The 19,500-nt window shown below is 39.2% G+C and overlaps 1 protein-coding gene across 10 annotated transcripts in view; it reads left to right on the top strand.

The window, feature by feature from the left end:
* The window catches only part of FHIT (fragile histidine triad), a 762,024-nt gene that overhangs the window by 26,314 nt on the left and 716,210 nt on the right, over positions 1-19,500 (top strand). For 4 of the 10 annotated variants that reach the window (XM_019536736.1, XM_019536717.1, XM_019536719.1 and 1 more), the window contains one exon: positions 4,428-4,476. The exons of 2 other annotated variants lie outside the window; for them this stretch is intronic. Coding sequence is in view for 3 of the 8 variants with exons in the window: in XM_019536717.1 (XP_019392262.1) it covers positions 4,428-4,476 (49 nt within the window). In the remaining 5 variants the exon portion in view is untranslated. Of the gene's footprint in view, positions 1-3,283; positions 3,318-4,427; positions 4,477-19,500 lie in introns of those variants that run through there. 4 more of the 10 variants (XM_019536722.1, XM_019536720.1, XM_019536721.1 and 1 more) reach the window with 2 other exon arrangements.

Consider the following 19,500-nt stretch of genomic DNA (forward strand, 5'->3'; position numbering starts at 1 on the left):
TCTTGAGAGTGTCGTCCATAGACTGAGGACAGGGTATGGGCTTGTGTGTTTGAAGAAGGAAGGTGTATGAGCTGCTGTTATATTTTATATCCTGTTGCTTTGACTGCTTTTCTAACCGTGGCGTTGATTCATTCCACGCTGTGACATTCTGACTTTTGCACTGTTTAGATATTGTGTTGCTTATTTTAGTTAATGATTTTTTTTCTTAACAGTGGAGGAAAACTAAGATTTATCAGTGCTTAAAGTCATAACTTTGCTAGGTTTTGAAATGCCTATGAAAACACTTAGTAGAATAAGACTCCCAAGTACTGTAACTGTCACATTGTTTTATCTAATTTATGAAAGAGAGGCATAAGGAATGAACAATAACACTTTAGTTAATGTTTCTGGATTAGCCGTTATAGAAGCCACAGAAAATATGTAACCCTTCACTTTGTGTTCACTTTAATTTGGTTATAAAGCTTTGATGGAAGTGTCATTTAACAAAATATCTTTGTTTATACCATTAAACTGGTTAACTTTATCTGAATTACATATAGCATTTTAAATATAGGTCTACCTCAAATTGGTCTTTAAAGTTACATAATCTATTCATTTGTGTTTTATTCTAATATAATTTCCCCAAATTGATTTATTCTAACCCCAAATTGAGTTACCAGGATTTTTGGATATAATTTTTTCTTGAAAGTGATAAAAGCAACTTTCTGTCAAAGCTCTATTATATAGCCAGTTGTGTCAAATTAGCATCAGAAGATTTTTAAAGAGTTTATTTGTGACTGGTGAAATATACTTGCATTTCCATCTGCAGAAGTTTTCCTACTTACATTGCTAATAATGAATTTCTACCATATGCATAACGAAATGCATTAAAACTCTGGAGTCTTTCATTTTTCCAGTCCCTAATTTGGCATAATCCTAGTGTAGACCACTATAGATCAGACTGGATGGAAGCCTTCTACCATGATGGTAATAGTAGTACCCGAAGCTAGTTGGTGCTTAAGTAATTTGTCAATTCTCAGGAAAAAACAGTGACTTTGGGTGGATGAGCTTACCTTTCCTCAAGGAGATGCCGTTGAAAGTCAGATGATCTGATTTAACAATGACCACAAACTAAAAGGCAGGCAGTGGGACACTGCCGCCCCCCCACCCCGCATTCCTCCCAAGAACTGCATGGTTGAATAAAGGGAAAACATTTCATGTTAGGTACTGGATGATGAGACCTCCAAGCTAAAAGTTGAGACATAACATATGTGGGAAGGGATAGGGACCATTAGGTGTACTGGTTCCATACTGAACAGTGCTGTCCCAAATCCTGTAATAAATTCAGAGCCAGTCTTAGATTCCATGGGAAAAGAATGACCTGAGCCCTTACAAGTGAATCATCACAGTAGGAGCATCAGATGTGCAGAGTATTTACAAATTAGGAAGATACAAGACGGATGTGTGTGGAATCCCACCGCCGTGGTGGAATAGTAGAGGTCGTTTCATGACAGTGGTAGGCAGTCTATGACTGGGGATCTCAGAAGATGAGAGAAAATGACAGAAGCTGGCCACAATACAGTTGGAGAGTTCTTTGCATGGCTTGAAAAGATGCTTATTAAAACACCAAGCAAAGATATTACCCTTTTAACTGGGGACTGAATGCAACATTGTTCTCATTAGATGTCATGGGAAGCAGTGGACCTGGCCTGGGTTTGCACAATGAGAGATGAAGGCTTTTAGTTGTACTACATCTGTTATTAGGACAGAAGAATTCAAGTACTACATTCACTCATCCTCCTATGTGTTTATACAAATACTGGTCGTGATAATCTGAAAATCCAGCTTGGATGTCAGCCATATTCAGACATGAATAAATTGCCTTTTTTCTTTATTGCAGTGTACAGCCATTTTACTCCTGAATAAGAAAGTTCACATGGAATTTAGTCTGCCTCTTTTTTTCCCTTGAATAGTCTATTGGCATTAAGTATTTGAATCATGTATGACTATTAAATTAATCTATATTTGCAAATCACTGGAAAAGTGAGGACAACTTGGCAATAGCTGAGGGGAAGAAAGCCTGTCTGAATTGCATCTGGATCCTTTTGAAAGATAGTTTAGAATTTTAGGTCAAAACTAAGCTATTTTGATGGGTGTTTTCATTATCTTATTTTCTCAAAATCAGTTTATATGTTTAAAAGTATACATTTGATTTTAGCTGAAAAACACAAGCACAAAACAGCCATAGAATTTACCTTTGAGTCATAAGTAACACATTTGTCAGGCGTGGTCTGTTATGGAGTTGAATAGGCATGTTACTTTGATGTCATTTGCACCATGTATGATATTTTATAATCAGATGGAAGAGTATATCAAAATTAAATAAAATAGTATTGTGAAACACCAGCACAAATGCAGAGCCAATATTACCTAAAAACTTATATAGAACATCAGAAGGGACTCAAGTAAAAGATATTCATACTTTTTTTTATTTTGTAGGAGCTGCAGTCATTGTTAAAGTTATACACTACAGCCTGACTAGCTGTCTTCAAAAAATGCACTCCTGTTAAATCCATATTGCTTTGGTGCATATTGAGTAAATATTGTATCAGGTATACCATAATGAGGGATTTACTAAATGGAGTTAAATAGTTAAAATAATTAGAATAGTTAACATGCTAGGTGTCATTAAGTTTGTACAGAAATCCTGCATTTCTGTTGACAGCTAGTTGCAGCCCACAGCCCTGAAGTTCAAAAGTCCAATCTTCTGTGTACCAGGGTGGTGGAAACTGGCCAGAATTATTACATTCCACATGAAAATTTGGTCAAAGGGATGAGTTGGTCTGTTTTCTGTTTCGCACTCCCTTGGCAGGGGTATCGTGTCTGATAACTCTAGGGCAGAAATGAGAAGTTTAACTGTGGAGAAGGGAAGAGCCCAGCTTTCCCACAAGGAGCACGCTGTGGGTTGTGAGGTGACTGATATTAAAGAGAAAAGCAGTTGCAGTATACTCACAGTACACTCACAAATAGGAAAGTAAGACTGGAAGGGACCTCAAGACATCATCTAGTCTGCCCTTCTACAAGGCAGGCTCAGCCCCCAGCTAAGCTGTCTCAGCCAAGTGTCTGTCCAACCTGCTCCTGAAAATTTGCAGCGATGGAGATTGCACAACTTCTCTAGCAGCTTGTTCCAATGTTTGGCCATTCTCAGAGTCAGAAACTTCCTCCTAATCGGCAACCTTTTTTTTTTTTTGCTGCAGTTTGAGGCCGTTGCTCCTTGTCCTGTCCACTACCCCCATAGAAGAAAATCCATCTCCAGCTTCTCTATAATCACCCTTCAGGTATTTGAAGACGTTATCAAATCCTACCCCCGTCTTTTTTCCCCCCAGACTCTCAACTTTTCCTCATAGGTCATGCGTCCCAGGCTTCTAATCATTTTTGTTGCTCTCCACTGGCCTCTTTCCCTTCTGTCCCCATCCTTCTTGAAGCGTGGGGCCTAAAACTGGACGCAGGCTGAATAGAGGGGAGGAATCACTTCCCTTCATTTGTCCTGTTAATATAACACACTATGCTGTTGGCATCTTTTTTTGCTATGGGACGACATTGTTGGCTCTCAATCAGCTTCTAGTTGACTGTGACCCCGAAGTTCCTGTCTGCAGTGCTGCAGCTTAGCCAGTTGTTCCCCAATCTGTATCTGGGCATGCAATTGTTCCATCCCAAGTGCAGGACATTGCACTTGACCTCCTTGAATTTCTTCTGCTTGATTTCAGGCCGTATCTGCAGTTTACCAAGGTAATTCCAGAATACATTCTGCTATAATTCTAGTACAATTTTTTAAAACCTGTGAATGAAAGACTTTTAAACTGTCTCATACTATTAGCATAGATAGTATAGGAGATGATGTTGTTTAAAAGCTTTATTGGCACGTATTGAGATGAATTTCATTATTTGTTAGTGGGTTATGTGCGTATTGTAGGCTCATGTTAGTAAATCCTTTCACTCCGCAGAAAGTTACGCTGTATTTCATGTATCTGGGAATATCATATAGTGTATGAAAAACATACGTTCTGATTTGATTGAGGAGAATGCTCTTAATACATGTCTTCCAACCTGAAAACTGCTTTTATGCAGCAAGGTTGTTGGTTATAGCTGTATTGGTCTAAGGACACAGGTGTTTATGCCCGAAAGCTTGCAGAGAACAGTTTTTGAGAGAGCTGATATTGGCACACATTATTTTTGTCCTGGCTTCTCTCTGTATTTTGTTGGTGTATGCCTGTGTGCCAGTGGCACTGATACTTTGGGCTGTGAAATAACTATGGGGTTTTATTAAAAGTTTCTTCAGTTACTGTTGCTGTGACAATAAAAGTTAAACATGGTTACTAATGTATAGAGCACGCATTCTCTTTTCAGTGGCAGCAGGTCAATGATTTGTTTTTTTTATCCCTATGTAGCTTTGAAGTGCAGCAAAGAAGTGAAATCCATTGAGAATAGTCTGTTAAGGTAAGTGTATTTATTACAGGGCATTGACAAACATTGCCTTACAACATTGATTTTCCTTATATTCAGGGATTTAAACACATGGATTAGAGATATAGCTGACAGGGCAACTTTAACCACTTGGTTGTCCCATCACACACAATGCTGAGCAATAGTGAGAAGGAAAGTATCAGGGAAGAAGTTGATGTGCTGAGTTTGGCCAAATCTTCAAGCATGATTGCTGACTTATGCTTTGTTCACAGTGCTTAAGATATTTCAACGTAGCTATGTTTATTAAGATTAATGCTAGGCATAATAAAAATGCATTGGTACTGCTTCTGGTCTATAGCTGAATAAAGCCAGCTGGCAAAATAAAACATTTAAAACAGAATGCAGAGTGGCATTTTAATCTGCTTCTAATAAATGTATTGTGATAGTCAGGTGTGTAATAGTATGCAGCAGACACCATCCTGCTTTGTGCAGAGTTAGCTGAGAGAGATTTCCAAACACGGGTATTTTTGTTTGGTTGGTTCATTGGTTTTGTTTGATTTTCATCACATGGTTTTAAGTGGGTAAAAAAGCTAAATTTGAACTAATAGGTAGCCGCCTGTGTGGTGTTACAATAGCTTTAATTTTAAAGAAAATCTTTTCCCATTCAGCAGAAGTATCAAGAAGTGTGCAACTTAAATTGTTCTTGATTCAGGTTTAAAAACTGAAACACTTCATGGAGAGAAGAAATTGGGTAATAAATTGTGGACTATGATGGGGATCTACTTCCATTAAAAGGCAGGTTAAAATATCCTATAATCCTATATTTGGCTTTGACAACAGTTATCTTTTTATTTTGAGATTTTTCTGCCATCATTTTCGTAAGAGTTGAAGTTGAGAACTGTGGTAATTAAAGCAGCCTGAAACATAAAAGGCAGATTTAGAAATTCAAGATGGTCACATTATGCAGTGAGATTTTAAATTATTATAGTCTTGCAGTGTCATCAATTGTAAACCATTGTGATCAACTGTTAAAACATTTGTTAAACAACAGATTTGTGTAGCATAGAAGCAATGAATGTATGGTATGGTATAGTATATGAGCTTAAATTTTATTTTTTTCTAGGCACGTTTGCATTTTATGACATGGTAAATCGATTTTTAATGTTTATATGCATAGTTAAGCTGTTTATAGGTAGAATAAAGCCAAAACAGAAATTGGAACAAATATTTATGTAGTTGATAGAAGTATTTTGAAAAGGAAAACTTTTAGGGGAGGGAAAAAGTATACCTTTAATTTATGTGGCAGCACCAATTTATATGTTTATAGCTGTTTGCACCTGCTTAATTATCTGTTTGTTAAGGAAATGTTGTATATAGTTTCCTTGGTGGCAGCTGTTATATCACAAGGTGATAAGTGACCTCGAACATGAACCTCACAGCTGTGCTTTAACCCCTAGTATGCTAATTCTAAGGCTTGTGTTAAAAAAAATCTGGAGAAAAGATAACCTGGTGATAAAGGATCACTCTTCCCATACTTCTTTCCCAGTTACAGTGCAATCTGCACATTAGTCCATCTCAAGGGGACGGGTTGCGTGGCATGCTTGGGTATGTGCACCTCTCGGGGTGCGATTCTTCAGTCCAACTATTTTTGCATGGGTTCTCTGGGTAGCAGTCTCCTTTTAGCCACCATGTTAACATGACAAGCCTAACTGTTCTTGGCACCTGTGAGCCTTTTTTCTCCTGAGACCTGTGGCCATCAGCTGAATAAAGCAACTAAAAAAAAAAAAGATTCTTCAAAACAAAGCATTATTTATTCACCCCCAGGTGCACAGCAAGCAGAACAAAGGATAAAAACAACAGCTATTTATAGGTGTATTTCCACCTCCCTAAATATTCAGCTCTCCTGAAAGCTTTGGTGAGCTCTGTTCCATCGAGTCACCTTATTCACCCCCAAACCAGTACCTTTTAAGGCTTCAATCCTAGATCATTCAGTCTGGGAAAATGAACTCTGAAAGTTTGCTTATAATCAGATGCAGGATATTCCCCAATTAAAAGCTCCTTCACTGTTAAAATAAATTATAACCTATTTCAGAAGGACTGAGTGAACAAAGTGAGTAGAGTGGCACTGTATATCAGAAATGGCATGACCTGTTTCTGAGTCGCTTACAATTTGAAAACGAATGCTCTCAACTAGGAGTGGATCCATGTTCTAATGGATAAAGCACAACCTCGGGCACCCACTAGTTGGTATCATCTACAGGTCACAAAGTCATGGTAGAAACAGGGTGACCAGATCTTTAATCACCTATCTATAAGGTATAGGAGGAAACCCCCTGTTATTGTAGAGGACTTGGTCTCGGAAGTGTCATGCTGTTGGTACTAAAACTTCTTCTAGTTCTAAAAATTCTAGATGAGTGTCCTAAATCAAAAAGTATTATGTCCATACAGGGTAAGTCTACATTAGGCCTCATGTTGACCGCTAACGAGGATCATAGAACTACCAATTCATGGCTGCTTAGGTGCACATGATCATAACTTGACTACATTTCTGTAGAAAGACAATAAAATGCAAGAGTCACTAATGTGTATGTTCAGTGCTTTGAAAGGACCAGGTACTCAAAGCTGAAAACAATTGAGACAAATGAGCTGAGAAAAATAACTGTAAACAGAAAAATGTGAATCCTGATTGGACTAGTTAAGAATATTTTACCAGATTCTCAAAGGATTACACTTATCAAAAAAATCCAACAACCTGCCTTAGAGAGGAAGTAAAAGGTACGACCCCTTCTTCTTCCCACCTCTTTCTCCCCCCAGTATGTATCAAGGGGGTGTAAGGTGATTGTGATTACTATAAATCAGAAATTAGAATAGAAGCAAATTGAGAAAGGAAACGAGGATATGAAGCAAATTAAATGATCAACAGAGATGAGGACAGTCAGTACTATTTGTAAAAGTGTATTAGGAAGAAGAAAATTCTGAACAAGTTGGCCTTTCACTAGATGGAAATGGTACAGCTGTCATTCAAGCAGAAAGGCACATGTATGCAGAAAATATTTCTTTTCTGGAAACAATAGATTGCATATTACTGGTTTCTGCAGTACAGTATATCCAGGCTCGATGGAGTTCCCTTTTCTCTAAGAGTTGGCCAACGTGTAACTATTTTCCCCCAGTAAATCGTCCCTAATGCATTTCATATTTGTAGTTTAAAGAGGAAATTGATAGTTGGAAGCACTCATGATTCCTGGAATACCCCAAGAGAGGAGGTGCATTTTTGCCATGATTTGAAGTCCACTCCCTGGAGTGAGAGTTGTGTTTCTATAGAAATGAAAATATTTTCAGAGAAGAATTAGGGTATACTGTTAAATGAAAAACTGCAGCGAGGACTCCTTCTAAAAGGCTTCCTTAACCAATGTCTAAAGTATCAACAGGGTTTCCAAGGCAATTTTCTTTAACCTTTGTTTAAAGGCGTTTTGCCTGATTTTTGTGGCTCTCCCGAGGTAGTTGCTTAAGATATGAATCACTTTGTTTATGGTACCGCACTCAACTGAATAAAAAGGACTGCAGTCAACCTACACAAGAAACGTGCTCAGGTATGCCCAGATACCTATTGTATTTTAATCACTCACTTCACTGTATACTCTGCTTTCTGAGTATCCTTTCTGAGCATCTCATGAAGTGAACTTTGGGTCACAAAAGTTTGTGATCTATCTGTCTGTCTGTCTGTCTGTCTGTCAATCTCTCTTTCTATCTATCTATCTAACGATCTTATTTAGTTTGTCTATAAAGGTGCATACCTACCCTGGCTTCTGACAGACTAACATGGCTAACTACCTCTCTGTATATTCTTGTACATAGTTGTGTTAAACACATTGATTTTAAAATATTTACTTATTCTCTTGAGTGCAGTAGTTGCCTTTACCAGAGGGTCAGTTTGGTCTCCATACGTGAAAGACTTGTATTAACAAGTCCTTTTTTCAAGTCATAGTTGGTCATATGATTGGCATTCATTAAATATAATTGAAACATCAGTGGATTTCAGAAGAGATTCCTTGAATAGGAGCAATGTGCTGCTGATCAAACTGAGGTTCCATCTTTCTAAATGCAATACGTAAGCCGTTAGTATCTGAAATAAATGCTAGCACTTTAAGGTCAGTACAGACCTTGTGGACTGTTTTTGCTTTCCCTGGTAAAGTATGCCAAATTTTTTAGCTCCAGCTTAACACTAGTTCTGTATGAATCCATAAGTGCTACAAAAGAAAAGCTTTAAAACATGCACACTGGAGTGAAAGAAAGTTGTCTACTTAATCCTATTCATGAGAGAGAAAGTTGGTTCTTGTGATGTGAATTGAGTGAATTCTTCACTATGTGAAGAATGGGCATCAGGCTCATAATCAAGATTTCGCTTTTATAGTCCCAGAGTAAAAAATAAAGTCAAATGTTTGTGTTTTGCCTTTTCCAGTTTATGATCTGTGAAATGGACAGTAGGGAGCCCTGCCTTTCTCAGACTCAATCAGAATAGTGTCCTTGGGCATTTATTGATGTGCTCTGGGAGGTGATTTGAGAGTGCCTTAAACAGCACAGCTCCAAGAGCCATGCTAATTTAAAGCACCTGGAACGTCATGTATATCAGTATCCCTGCACTGAAAAATGGTGGTGGGGTGCTTTGAACCAAAGCTCATTGAACAAACTTCAGTTTTAAGCACCCCACTGCCATTTTTCATTTTTCAGCACAGGGATGCTGATGCACGTGATGCCAGAGTCTGCTGGAGCATGGTAATTACAGTGCATTGGAGCAGCCTCCTTGCATGTGTATAGGAGCCCATAGTGTTGAAATACTTTTTTCTCCTTCCTGTTCATTGGCAGTAGTGTTTTTTGAAAAAAATCTTGTTTTCCCAAAGGCCTTACTTTAAGGATGAAATATCCAAAGACCATGAGTAAATGAAATGGATAGTTTTGCCACTAAAAACTATTCTGCCTTAGTCCACAGCAGTATCAATAATGATGTCAGTGGGAATTTTGCTTTGAATTCAGAGCTTGTAGTTGTCTCTAAATAGCATGCAGAGGGAAAAAAACAATTCTAAAATAAAGTTCAAATGTTACAGTTGTCGGAGAAAAGCAGATTTTCATCACCATAACTACATTCTTTCAGAAATCAAGAAAGCAATATTTCATGCCCTACTCCCAGGCCAGAGGTTTTTTAGTCATAGCATGGTGCCTGGCAAAAAAGAAATTAGACAACATTAGCAGTAGTTAGTTGTCTTGGCAAGAGTCCTTTGTACAGTAACTTAGAGCATTACATCCTAAGAGCTCCTGCCATTCTTAGCGGGTATTTTTCCAGGCGTCAGAAACATGGAGCCCCTGTGAAAGAAAGTGTAAAAACAAAGGGAAGAGGGGTTAAGGTTCAATAATTCACATGTTGCTACTATATGTTCACCTCCACACACATACACTGTGCATAATGAATTAAACTGCTCAGTGACATAATGTTTTCCTTTTCATCATTTACAGTGGTTGGTTATATGTGTTCCTGTTCTTAACCCTTTAGATATGTTGGGGATGATGTTGCAGTCGCACTGCATGGGTGTGTGTGTGTGCGCATGTGTGTGCACACACGTGTAGATTGGTGAGTCTTGATTCATTTTTCCTGAGCTAACTAATAGGGGTGTGTGAAGCAGGCCCTATTCGATTCAGATTTGGAGTTAGCCCAAATCAGGTACAGTGATTCAATTCGTTGATGTGGGTCACTGTCCCCGATTTGATTTGGCCAAATCCGAATCTGATGATCCGATGCTGATTTGGCGATTCAGTGATTTGGACATAGACACAGCTTTAAAAGTTTTTTCTACCTACCTCAAGGTACCAGCATGGCTTATGATCGCTACAATGCATGGAGCATCCCGCAGGAGTGCGGGGGGGAGGGAGGGGGCGGATTTGGAGATTCGGCCACCAAATCAGGCCAAATCTCAGCCAAATTGAATCAGGAACCAAAGCTTCACACAGCTCTAATAACTAAGTGGGAGAAGTGACTTTTGTCAAGACCACTGGCAACATCATAAAAGACAAAATATTACCAAGAATGGAAGGGCCATAGGTATGTATAGTATTGTTCATATGGGATCTTGTTAATATTGTGTGTGTAAGGGGGTTCCTGGAACTGTATGTTGTGAATAATGGATGCCCTTCCAAGGGAACTAGGGTACTTGCTCCTTCCTGGGTGGAGGATGTGTTTTCTGAACACAATTATTGGAAAGCTGTACCTGTTCCTTAACTTAATCACTTTTTGCAGAAGTATTTACCACATGATTTTAGCACCCAGTGTGTCTCAGGCTGCTAGAGTTAGAGATTAGTTCTTTATACTACTTGAAAGGTGAGATTACTGTTTTCAGGTTGTGTGCAACATTCACTTCTAGCTCTACTTCACAGGTTTTCAAGACAGTAGCAGGGATGGGGGATGGGAAAAGAAAATGGCAAAAAAGCAACACAACTACTTTATTTTAAAAGTACATCATGATATCAAGTATAAAATGAGATCCCTTTATGTAACCTGAAAACTGGAATGATTCCTAGCTTTGAGATAGCATAAAACATTCATTTCTTGCCTGTGAGGTTCATAGGAGATTAAACTTGAAATTATCTCATCTTTGCATTGTTCTGTTATAGTATTGCTTTTGGGGCAGGATGAAAAACTAGGGGTCATTTTGTGGACATTTCTTTTTAAATGAAACATAACAGCAATATGGTAGGAGCGTGGCCAGCAGATGGAGGGAAGCGATTCTTCTCCTCTGTTTGCACTGGTGAGGACACATCTGGAGTCCTGTGTCCAGTTTCGCACTGGTGAGGGCACATCTGGAGTCCTGTGTCCAGTTTTGGCCCCCCACTACAGAAAGGATGTGGACACGTTAGAGAGAGTCCAGTGGAGGCCTGCAAAATGGTTGCGGGGCTGAGGGACATGACTTGTGAGGAGAGGCTGAGGGAAATGGGCTGATTTAATCTGGAGAAGAGAAGACCAAGGGGGTTTGAATAGCAGCCTTCACCTCCCTGCCGGGGGGCTGCAAAGAGGATGGAGCTGGGCTGTTATCAGTGGGGGCAGATGACAGAGCAAGGAGCAATGGGCTCAGGCTGCAGCAAGGGAAGTTGAGGTTGGATATTAGGAAAAACTCACGAAGAGGGTATTAAAGCGTTGGAACAGGTTACCCAGAGAGGTGGTGGACTCTCCATCCTTGGAGGTGTTTAAGACCCAGGCAGACAAAGCCGTGGCTGGGATGCTGTAGTTGGGGCTGGTCCTGCTTAGAGCAGGGGGTTGGACTAGATGTGACCCCCTGAGGTCCCTTCCAGCCCTCGTCGTCTATTGTCTGATTCATGCACGTTGTGGTGGAAAGGAACTCTTGGGTTCATACTGTCTGGAATTTTTTTAGAAGAGTCAATGTACTACTGCCTACAACTGGTCAGTTAATTTACGTATGCAACTTTTTTGAACCCAGGGTACTATATTAGTATTTCAAATCTCCATAACTGTTCCATGTGTCATTCCCATAGCTCTTGTTTTACCTCGCTTTAGAAGCTGAAATATAGGGTGACTTGATTTTAAAGTTGACATACTGCATGTAGTCACCACTGTAATGTGCTCTCCTTTGGCAGACAGAACATATTATTAAAGTTTTTTCAAGCGGAGTTTTTTCAGGTTTCCTTTGCACAGTACACAGTGGTTCCAAACCTGAAATTAGGCAGGTGGTTCATAAGATGTCTTATTAGAGATTAAATAAAGATTAAATTTAGTGCCCCCCAGCTACCAGTTCTCAAGTGGAACAGAATCATTTCAATAAATATCCTTCCAGAACAATAGGATGCCATTAGGATTTTTTCATAGGATGAACGCAGTACAGAAAGATGTAGTATTTTAATGCTAGCAAACACAACATCATTTTTCATTGTCCTTCTGATGACAATCTGGTTATTAGGTTGTCAGAGTTTTTTGACAAAATGTAGTGTTGGGCTACCTAATTAGATTGCTTTAAAGCCCATTGGGGATGCTGATATTTTTCTAATAAATTTTGGCCTAGGTTGCTTTTGTTAAAGGCAAGCATATCATTCTTGTGTGAAATGCTTGCTTTTTATGTTTACTGGGCTAAACATGAAAAATTCACTTATGCCTGATGTTCTTGGTAAAAGTATATCGTTTTGCAGGGTACTTTCTACACCAGTCATGTCATATATCTGAAAAGTTGTAACTGCTGGGTAGAAATGCTGAAGTGATATTTAGTTTCCAGGTAAAGGATTTATACTTCAAAAATAGTGAATAAGAAATTTAAGTATCTAAAGTTTTATTTAAAGTATGAGTTAAAGTTTTAATTTCGAAAATCTGTTCAGTCAATTTTTTTCTTTTAAAGATCAATAACAACATTTTATACTCTGAAAGAGCCTAGGCTGCTGACAATGCAAAACAAAATAGTTTTCTGTTTTTGCACCTGCTTACTTAATAAAGGAAACAATGATGTGACTAGCAGTATAAAGATTTGAAGAAGTACCTGAAGAAGAAATTTGGTTTCTTTGTGAATGTTATAAAATTAAGTCAGCCTGAGAGATTGCATTATGGATGCCTCCATCAATAAAGAAAGCTCTAAATTTTTCACTATAAATACAGGTAGGTCTCTTAATAAGGTTCAGACACTGCTGTGTGATATCAGCATGACTGGAAGATCTTGTCAATAAATCATTGCTTTAAAGGTCTTCAAAGTCCATTGGTGTCAGTGAAAGTCTTCTCTAAGGTCCTGATTCAGCAAAGTACTTAAGCATATACTTTACCTAAATCTCATTGGCTTCAGTGCTTTACTCTGCTGTGTATAGAATCAAAACACCTCAGCCCCTTCACGCCTCTCCATGTGCTTTGCCTTGCAGGTTAAAGATTTACTCTTCTTTCTACAGCTACGAAACTTTTGAACAGATGTGAAAACCTGGGCACTATAACTTTCCCATGGCTTTATGTGGTGTTAGATATGGTGAAATAAATTGGTATTTTTTTTAAAGAAGATTTTAATATCTTTAACTTCATTTTTAGGAAGAAAGCTGGCAAAACAATCTCCTGTAGGTACTTACTAATATTTCCAATGATTTACTTAAAACATGTATACAGGAGTAGCCATTGAAAGGCAGCGTTCCATTGGCAATGGACTTCTTAGCAGGACCAAGACCAAGGATAGCATACATTACTGCAGATGTTAAACATTTAAACTAATGTAGGTAGAAAGACTCTGGCATGCAATTAGTAATGCACATTTTTTAAAAAAAGACATTCTTCATCAAATATTTCTGTAGTTGTAGTTTGGAACTCTTAGTACAAATCAAAGAGATTTTTTTTCTAATTCTACCTTTCCATATCATATGCTATTGAAGTAACTGTTGTTTTCATTCATTGAGAAATGGCATTTTACTTATATAAAGGGTTTTTTTTGTTCTCATCAGTGTTGTACTAGTTTAAAGATACCTTAAACTAAAATCTTAACATATGTGCATATTGTGCCCCCACTTCTGAATTTTCGCAGTGCCCTTTTAGGAAAGTGTAGTTCAATGTTATAATAAATACTGCAAACACACTATTGTAAACTGTACCATGTTAACATTTAATCTAGAATAGTACGACTTCTTTCGTAAGGTAGATTTCATTAAGTAGCTTTCAGAATCCTTCTTTATAATTTGAAACATGTTTTTACATATTTAGATGACACAGTTTTCACTTTCTAGTTGATGGAAGTGCTGCTGGACTTTCTGCTGGATGATGTTCCCAGTAAAACCAGAACTGAGACATGTGGGAAACGATATGCCTTGTGCTAGCTACCATCCTATAGATTTCAAATTCTGTTATGCCAGAAGCCTTGATTTTGTTGTTTTCCCTCAGACCGGAACATTTTGACATCCTTCCGTTATCTCGCAGAACTCCACATGTTCACATGAACTCCCCCACCATACTGCAGGGTTTGTCTCTCTTGTTGTTATCCTTCCTGGAATTTTGGGTCATTTTATACTTGTCAAAGTTAATTTGCAAATCAATACTTACAGGATTATCCTAAGGCAAATGTGCATGCTTTACCTGAAAGGTTGGTAAGGATTCAGGCTTTTTTTTCAAATATTATTAAATAAACTTTGAATTAAATTCTAAGTGATACTCACCCCCTGAATGAACTTATTTGGATGCTCTGTTGCAGTTTTTAAAGAATATGTTGAAAAGAAAACAAGAAGCAATGTCTTTTTTATATATTGTTTTATTAGACGTTTGCAGAAATAATGTGAATAGCTGGTATATTATCGAAGGCCAGAGATTAGCAGCTCTCGCCCTTAAAGAATATATAATGTGAGGTATATTTTTAGAGCGCTTGCATTTTTAGGCGGTGCTGTTTTGTTAGAAGTGTGTGAATCCCACTGATTTTTTGTTTGTCTGGGTTCAATTTGCCTGGAGTGGGAGGTGTTTGTGAAGCATAGATTGCAAAAGTATGTTTCAGAGCATGCCAGCTGCATTACAAAACCAACACATTTTGTCCAAACACCACTACCAGGCTTTGACTACCCTTTAAAGAGCCTCTTAGGGGAAATTATGTGTGGTCTGTCCTGTACTCGTATCTGGTGGACAGATATGAGCAGCTCATTTTTGTTCCCAGTTGCATGCTTTGTCCACGTGTCCACTTCCAATACTTCACCCCAGAAGGGAGCAGGTCACCATCCTGTTGGCTATGTGGACACCCTCTAATGGTACTGGAGATAAAGAAGGGATAGAAGTTAATTGGGCTACTACAGGAGCAGTGAGAGAACACAGTTATTTTGGGAGGGGGGTTTCTTGCTTATAGTGAAATATTGTAAAGTCTGAGGTTTTCTCCCAGCTGCCTCCCTGCCATTTTGGTTCTTCTCTGCTATTGCAAAAACAAGACAAAACCTATTACCTACAACAACAGTTTTTATAAGGCAAATCTATCCTCAGTGCCATGTTAATGACTGGGCAAGGTTGGTTGTCAAGAGTCAAGCAGTGTTTTTTGCAAGGGTAGAAGAGACTCACCACTCCCTTTTCCTTCTCTGTAGTATTTATGAAAGAGCCCTTACTCCAGTAGTCTAGTGCTCAATGCACTGTTTCAACTCCCACAGAATGACTTGCAGGCAGTGGCAGAATGGATTCCACTTCATTTTTCTTAAGATTTAGAAACCTTTGTTTGCTTTTCCCCCCGACAGGTGAGAAGGAGTAACTTGATTAGCTAAGTATCTAGTTTGCCCTGGTGAGCCAGTGTTCAGACACTGAGATAACCTGGGCTCACCTTACGCTACTCGGAGGAAAAGCATTGCTCCGGGTTGTGGCTCCACTCTTTTCACACGGGCAGAATTAGACACTCAGGTGAAGGAAATGACATCTAGAGTAGCAGGCACCGCAAGACAGACTCACATGGCTTGGCTGCTGGTTCTGTGTCCAACGTTTGCCATTTCTGACTTCAGGAAACAAGTAGTTTTGCAAAATCTAATCCGTAAGGCATGCCACATATGTCTTCGCTGGAAGATGAGTTTAGGCTGCTGCACTACCATCTTACCTGAGGGCGCGCATTTGGACAGCTGACAGGAATCTTGATGTCACATCCAGAGGCTTGTTAGGTGGAAAGAATATATTTCAAATGTAGCCAGTCCTTGTCTCATGACAAATCCAGAAGACCAGCATCCTTCCATGCCATCTGTGATTAAAATTGAATCACTTCAGGTTGCTGCACATGACAGCAGGTATGAACTTTGTGTTTCCTCTGTTTGGTTTGTGAGCTTAGAAAATGGGGACAAACAGGTCAGCTACAATGGCCAAAGCTGCTGGGTATGCTGGAGGCTTGCATTCGCTGCGCTATGGAATGGTTAAACCGCTACGGTCCCCTCCACACACGCAGGTAAAGGCGTGATGGGATCTAATACACAATCCACACAATCATGCCTCCTGCTATGCCACATGTACACGGCAGTGTGATTGTGGGATCACAAATCTCATCCCTCTGTGCCGTACTGCTGGTGCAGGGGGAGCCTGATCCTGGGCTCCCCTTGCATCAGGAAGAAGCAAGCTTCTGCGGCAGGGAGCCCCTCAGCTGACGAGTCTCCTAGCCATGCGGACACATGTACCCCCATGGCTATGAGAGGGCAGCAGCTGTGATCCCCAGCAATGGGGTGCGTGGGGTGTCCCGATGGTTGGGAACACTGTCAGCTGATGGGGCTCCCAGCTTCAGGGGCATGTGCTCCCATGGCTGGCAACCAGCATCAGCTGGGAGCTCCCAGGCTCAGGGGTACACATGGCCCCCCGCAGCTGGGATCTCGGATTAGCTGATGGGGCTCCCAGCCACAGGGACACAGGCTACATGTGCAAATTATAGCCAGTTTCTATCCCGTTTTAAAGTTACAGTATTCCACATTTTCCAGCAATAACTTTATAGCTGGTTGGACTCTTTTAGGGTATCCAATCTAAGTTAATTGCATATATGACTAAGTAATTCTGTAATACATGTAACATATAGAGCCATAGGCTAAGAAATTTGAGTTGACTTAATTGTGGTGAAAAAAATTCATGTAGAATTATTCACAGAGGACAATGGTTGATTATACTTTTTCACCTTCGGTATGATTTAGCAAGCAAACGTGCATGCTAAAAGTGCACTTTATCCATTGTGAAAGGAGAATTGCAGCAAAAAGTTGGGCGGCTCAGGTGCTCTTCAGCTAGCCAAGCCCATGTTCTTTAGGACTACAAATCCTCATGAGTTTGGTCCCGAGTCATCTGCTCAGACCACTTGACTGCGCAGCTACTTCAAATGAGTTTGAGTGTAAGCAGTCCTCAGCTTAAATGAGATTTCCATTTGCTTTGAAAGAAAATGCTAAAGATGATGACTATTCACTTGTTAATTTTGGTTAGAGACATTTTACGGTTTGAAACATGACAACAGAGTCCTTTTGTGGATTGCTGTTGTTTGTTAATTATGTCTAACGTCAATTATTCATTTAAACTTCTTCTGATTCAAGAAGCTCCCTTGGCAAAATTTTGTGTATGGGACAAAATGGTTCCAGAAAAATCTGCTCTCTAGAGAAGGACATTGGGAAGGAGGATTATTGAGTAAATGATTGAAAGAGTCTGTATAAATGGTTTTTATTCTGGAGGACAGTATTAATTCAGCTCAGCCTAAGTGAAAACTGAAGGGCAATTCTTACTCTCCATTTGGATCCACAGAAGCTCGACCCACTGGAGCGCTCGTGCTGCATAATATCACATTATGAATGCCTGAGAACGAGCTTCGATGAGGGCACAGGGCGCTTCTAGTTGTTTGTGGAGGCAGAAGCTGAAGTCAGATTAACCGATTTGTAGGTGTTGTGTCAAACAGGGGAATGCTTTGAAGATGTCAAAATGGGATATCCGTTTCCGTGCGAATACATGCCCATCTAGAGCGGTCTCAAAGGGGGAATTTTGAAATAACAACAGTATTTTCCCTTCCCTTGGCACAGACGAATTGGAAGAAGAGAAGGGAAATAAAATACTATCTCAATATTCAGATGAGCCGAGGTTGTAAAAGAAACAATGAAAACTGGCTTTCTTGAAAAGGGAATTGATATTATATTGAATTGCTACACATCAAAAACTTTTTTTGTGAATGTTTTCAAAAGATATTTTGACAAGTACAGGGAAGAGGTGCTGGTATCATTAAATAAGTTGGCAACTTTTGTAACCAGCTTTTTGGTATCATAGCTCAAGGGAAAGTCAATAAACTTTGATTCCCAGCATTAATGTAATTATTTTGATTTTTCCGGCTCGTTCTAGGGAAGGCTTCAGTAACGTAATATCAGATAGCCAAAAGCAATTCAGAAATCCTGTGTCCCATAGGATGTCGTTCAAATGTAGTAAGACCGGGGGTGGAATAAATCATTTTCTCTGATCTTGTTAGGGATGAGAATGTTATAGAGAAGCAAATGTGCATCACTAATACCAGGATACTGTAGGCAGAGAAAAAAAGCATGAAGTTTCCCTGATTACTAGAAGTATCCTGTTTAAAGTTTTTCCTCTTTGTTGTTTCTTTACCTTAACTTTCCTGTCATTTCAACCCTGTTCTCCATCTCATTGCCACTGGTGGCAGCAATTGTAATATAGCACTGAAGGTCAGGTCTGGTAACGTATTTTGGTTTGTCTGGAATAGCTCTTCGTACTCTTCTTCCCCTTGGTCCAGGTAGAACTTGAGGAATAGCTTTCTAAGCATGCGTTGATACAGAAACTTGATTTGTCCTTGTAATTTTTTTTTCTTTTAATGCTTCTTCTGCTGAAATATTCAATTTTACAATTCAAGTTCCCTTGAGGGAATGAGAAGATGAGGTGGGATGGGAGAATCATAATAATATAAGTGTCCCTGTTGGGTAATAGAGGCTAAAGAACTTGTAAATTCAACTTGAAAAACAAAAGCTTGATGAACTTTATTTGGAGATATTTTCCCCTAAGCAAAAGAAAATGAAATGATACACTGTACTTCTCTTGTAAAGGTTTGCAACAAGTAAATTAGACACAGCATTATGTGCAGTGTGAGTCAGAAAAGAAATGAAGTTGGGAGTTTTAAGTTGTATACAATGTACTTGGTTAGGGATTTTTTCCCCTGGGGGAAAGCAACAGTGGAAAAAACCCAAGTTCTTTAGGATTCTCACCTTTCCTCAGTATCATTTAACTTTGTACTCTTTGATTCCTGAATTTTCATCTAAGTCCTGGAGAAGGTAGGAAAGAACTTGGAATTTAAAGTTAAATCTAGTTGTATTCTTCCTCACACTAAGCCTTACCTGGCACTATTTTTAGGGACATATTCGTAGGCTGAGTGCACTAGCTTCATTCACAAATAAAGACCCAACCCCTTTGCACACAAGGTAACCCTACACTTGTACGTACATACTAGGTATCTACACACACACACACACACACGCACACACACACACACAGCACTAAATAATTTATGGGTACGTCCAGATATGCAGGGTAAAAACTGACTTGTGTATCTTTTCTGTATCTAGTTTGGGATATATGAATTATTTAATGTA

Source organism: Crocodylus porosus, unplaced genomic scaffold (genome assembly GCF_001723895.1).
Source record: "Crocodylus porosus isolate Cpor-Errol unplaced genomic scaffold, CroPor_comp1, whole genome shotgun sequence".
In the NCBI taxonomy this organism is placed as follows: Eukaryota; Metazoa; Chordata; order Crocodylia; family Crocodylidae; genus Crocodylus; species Crocodylus porosus.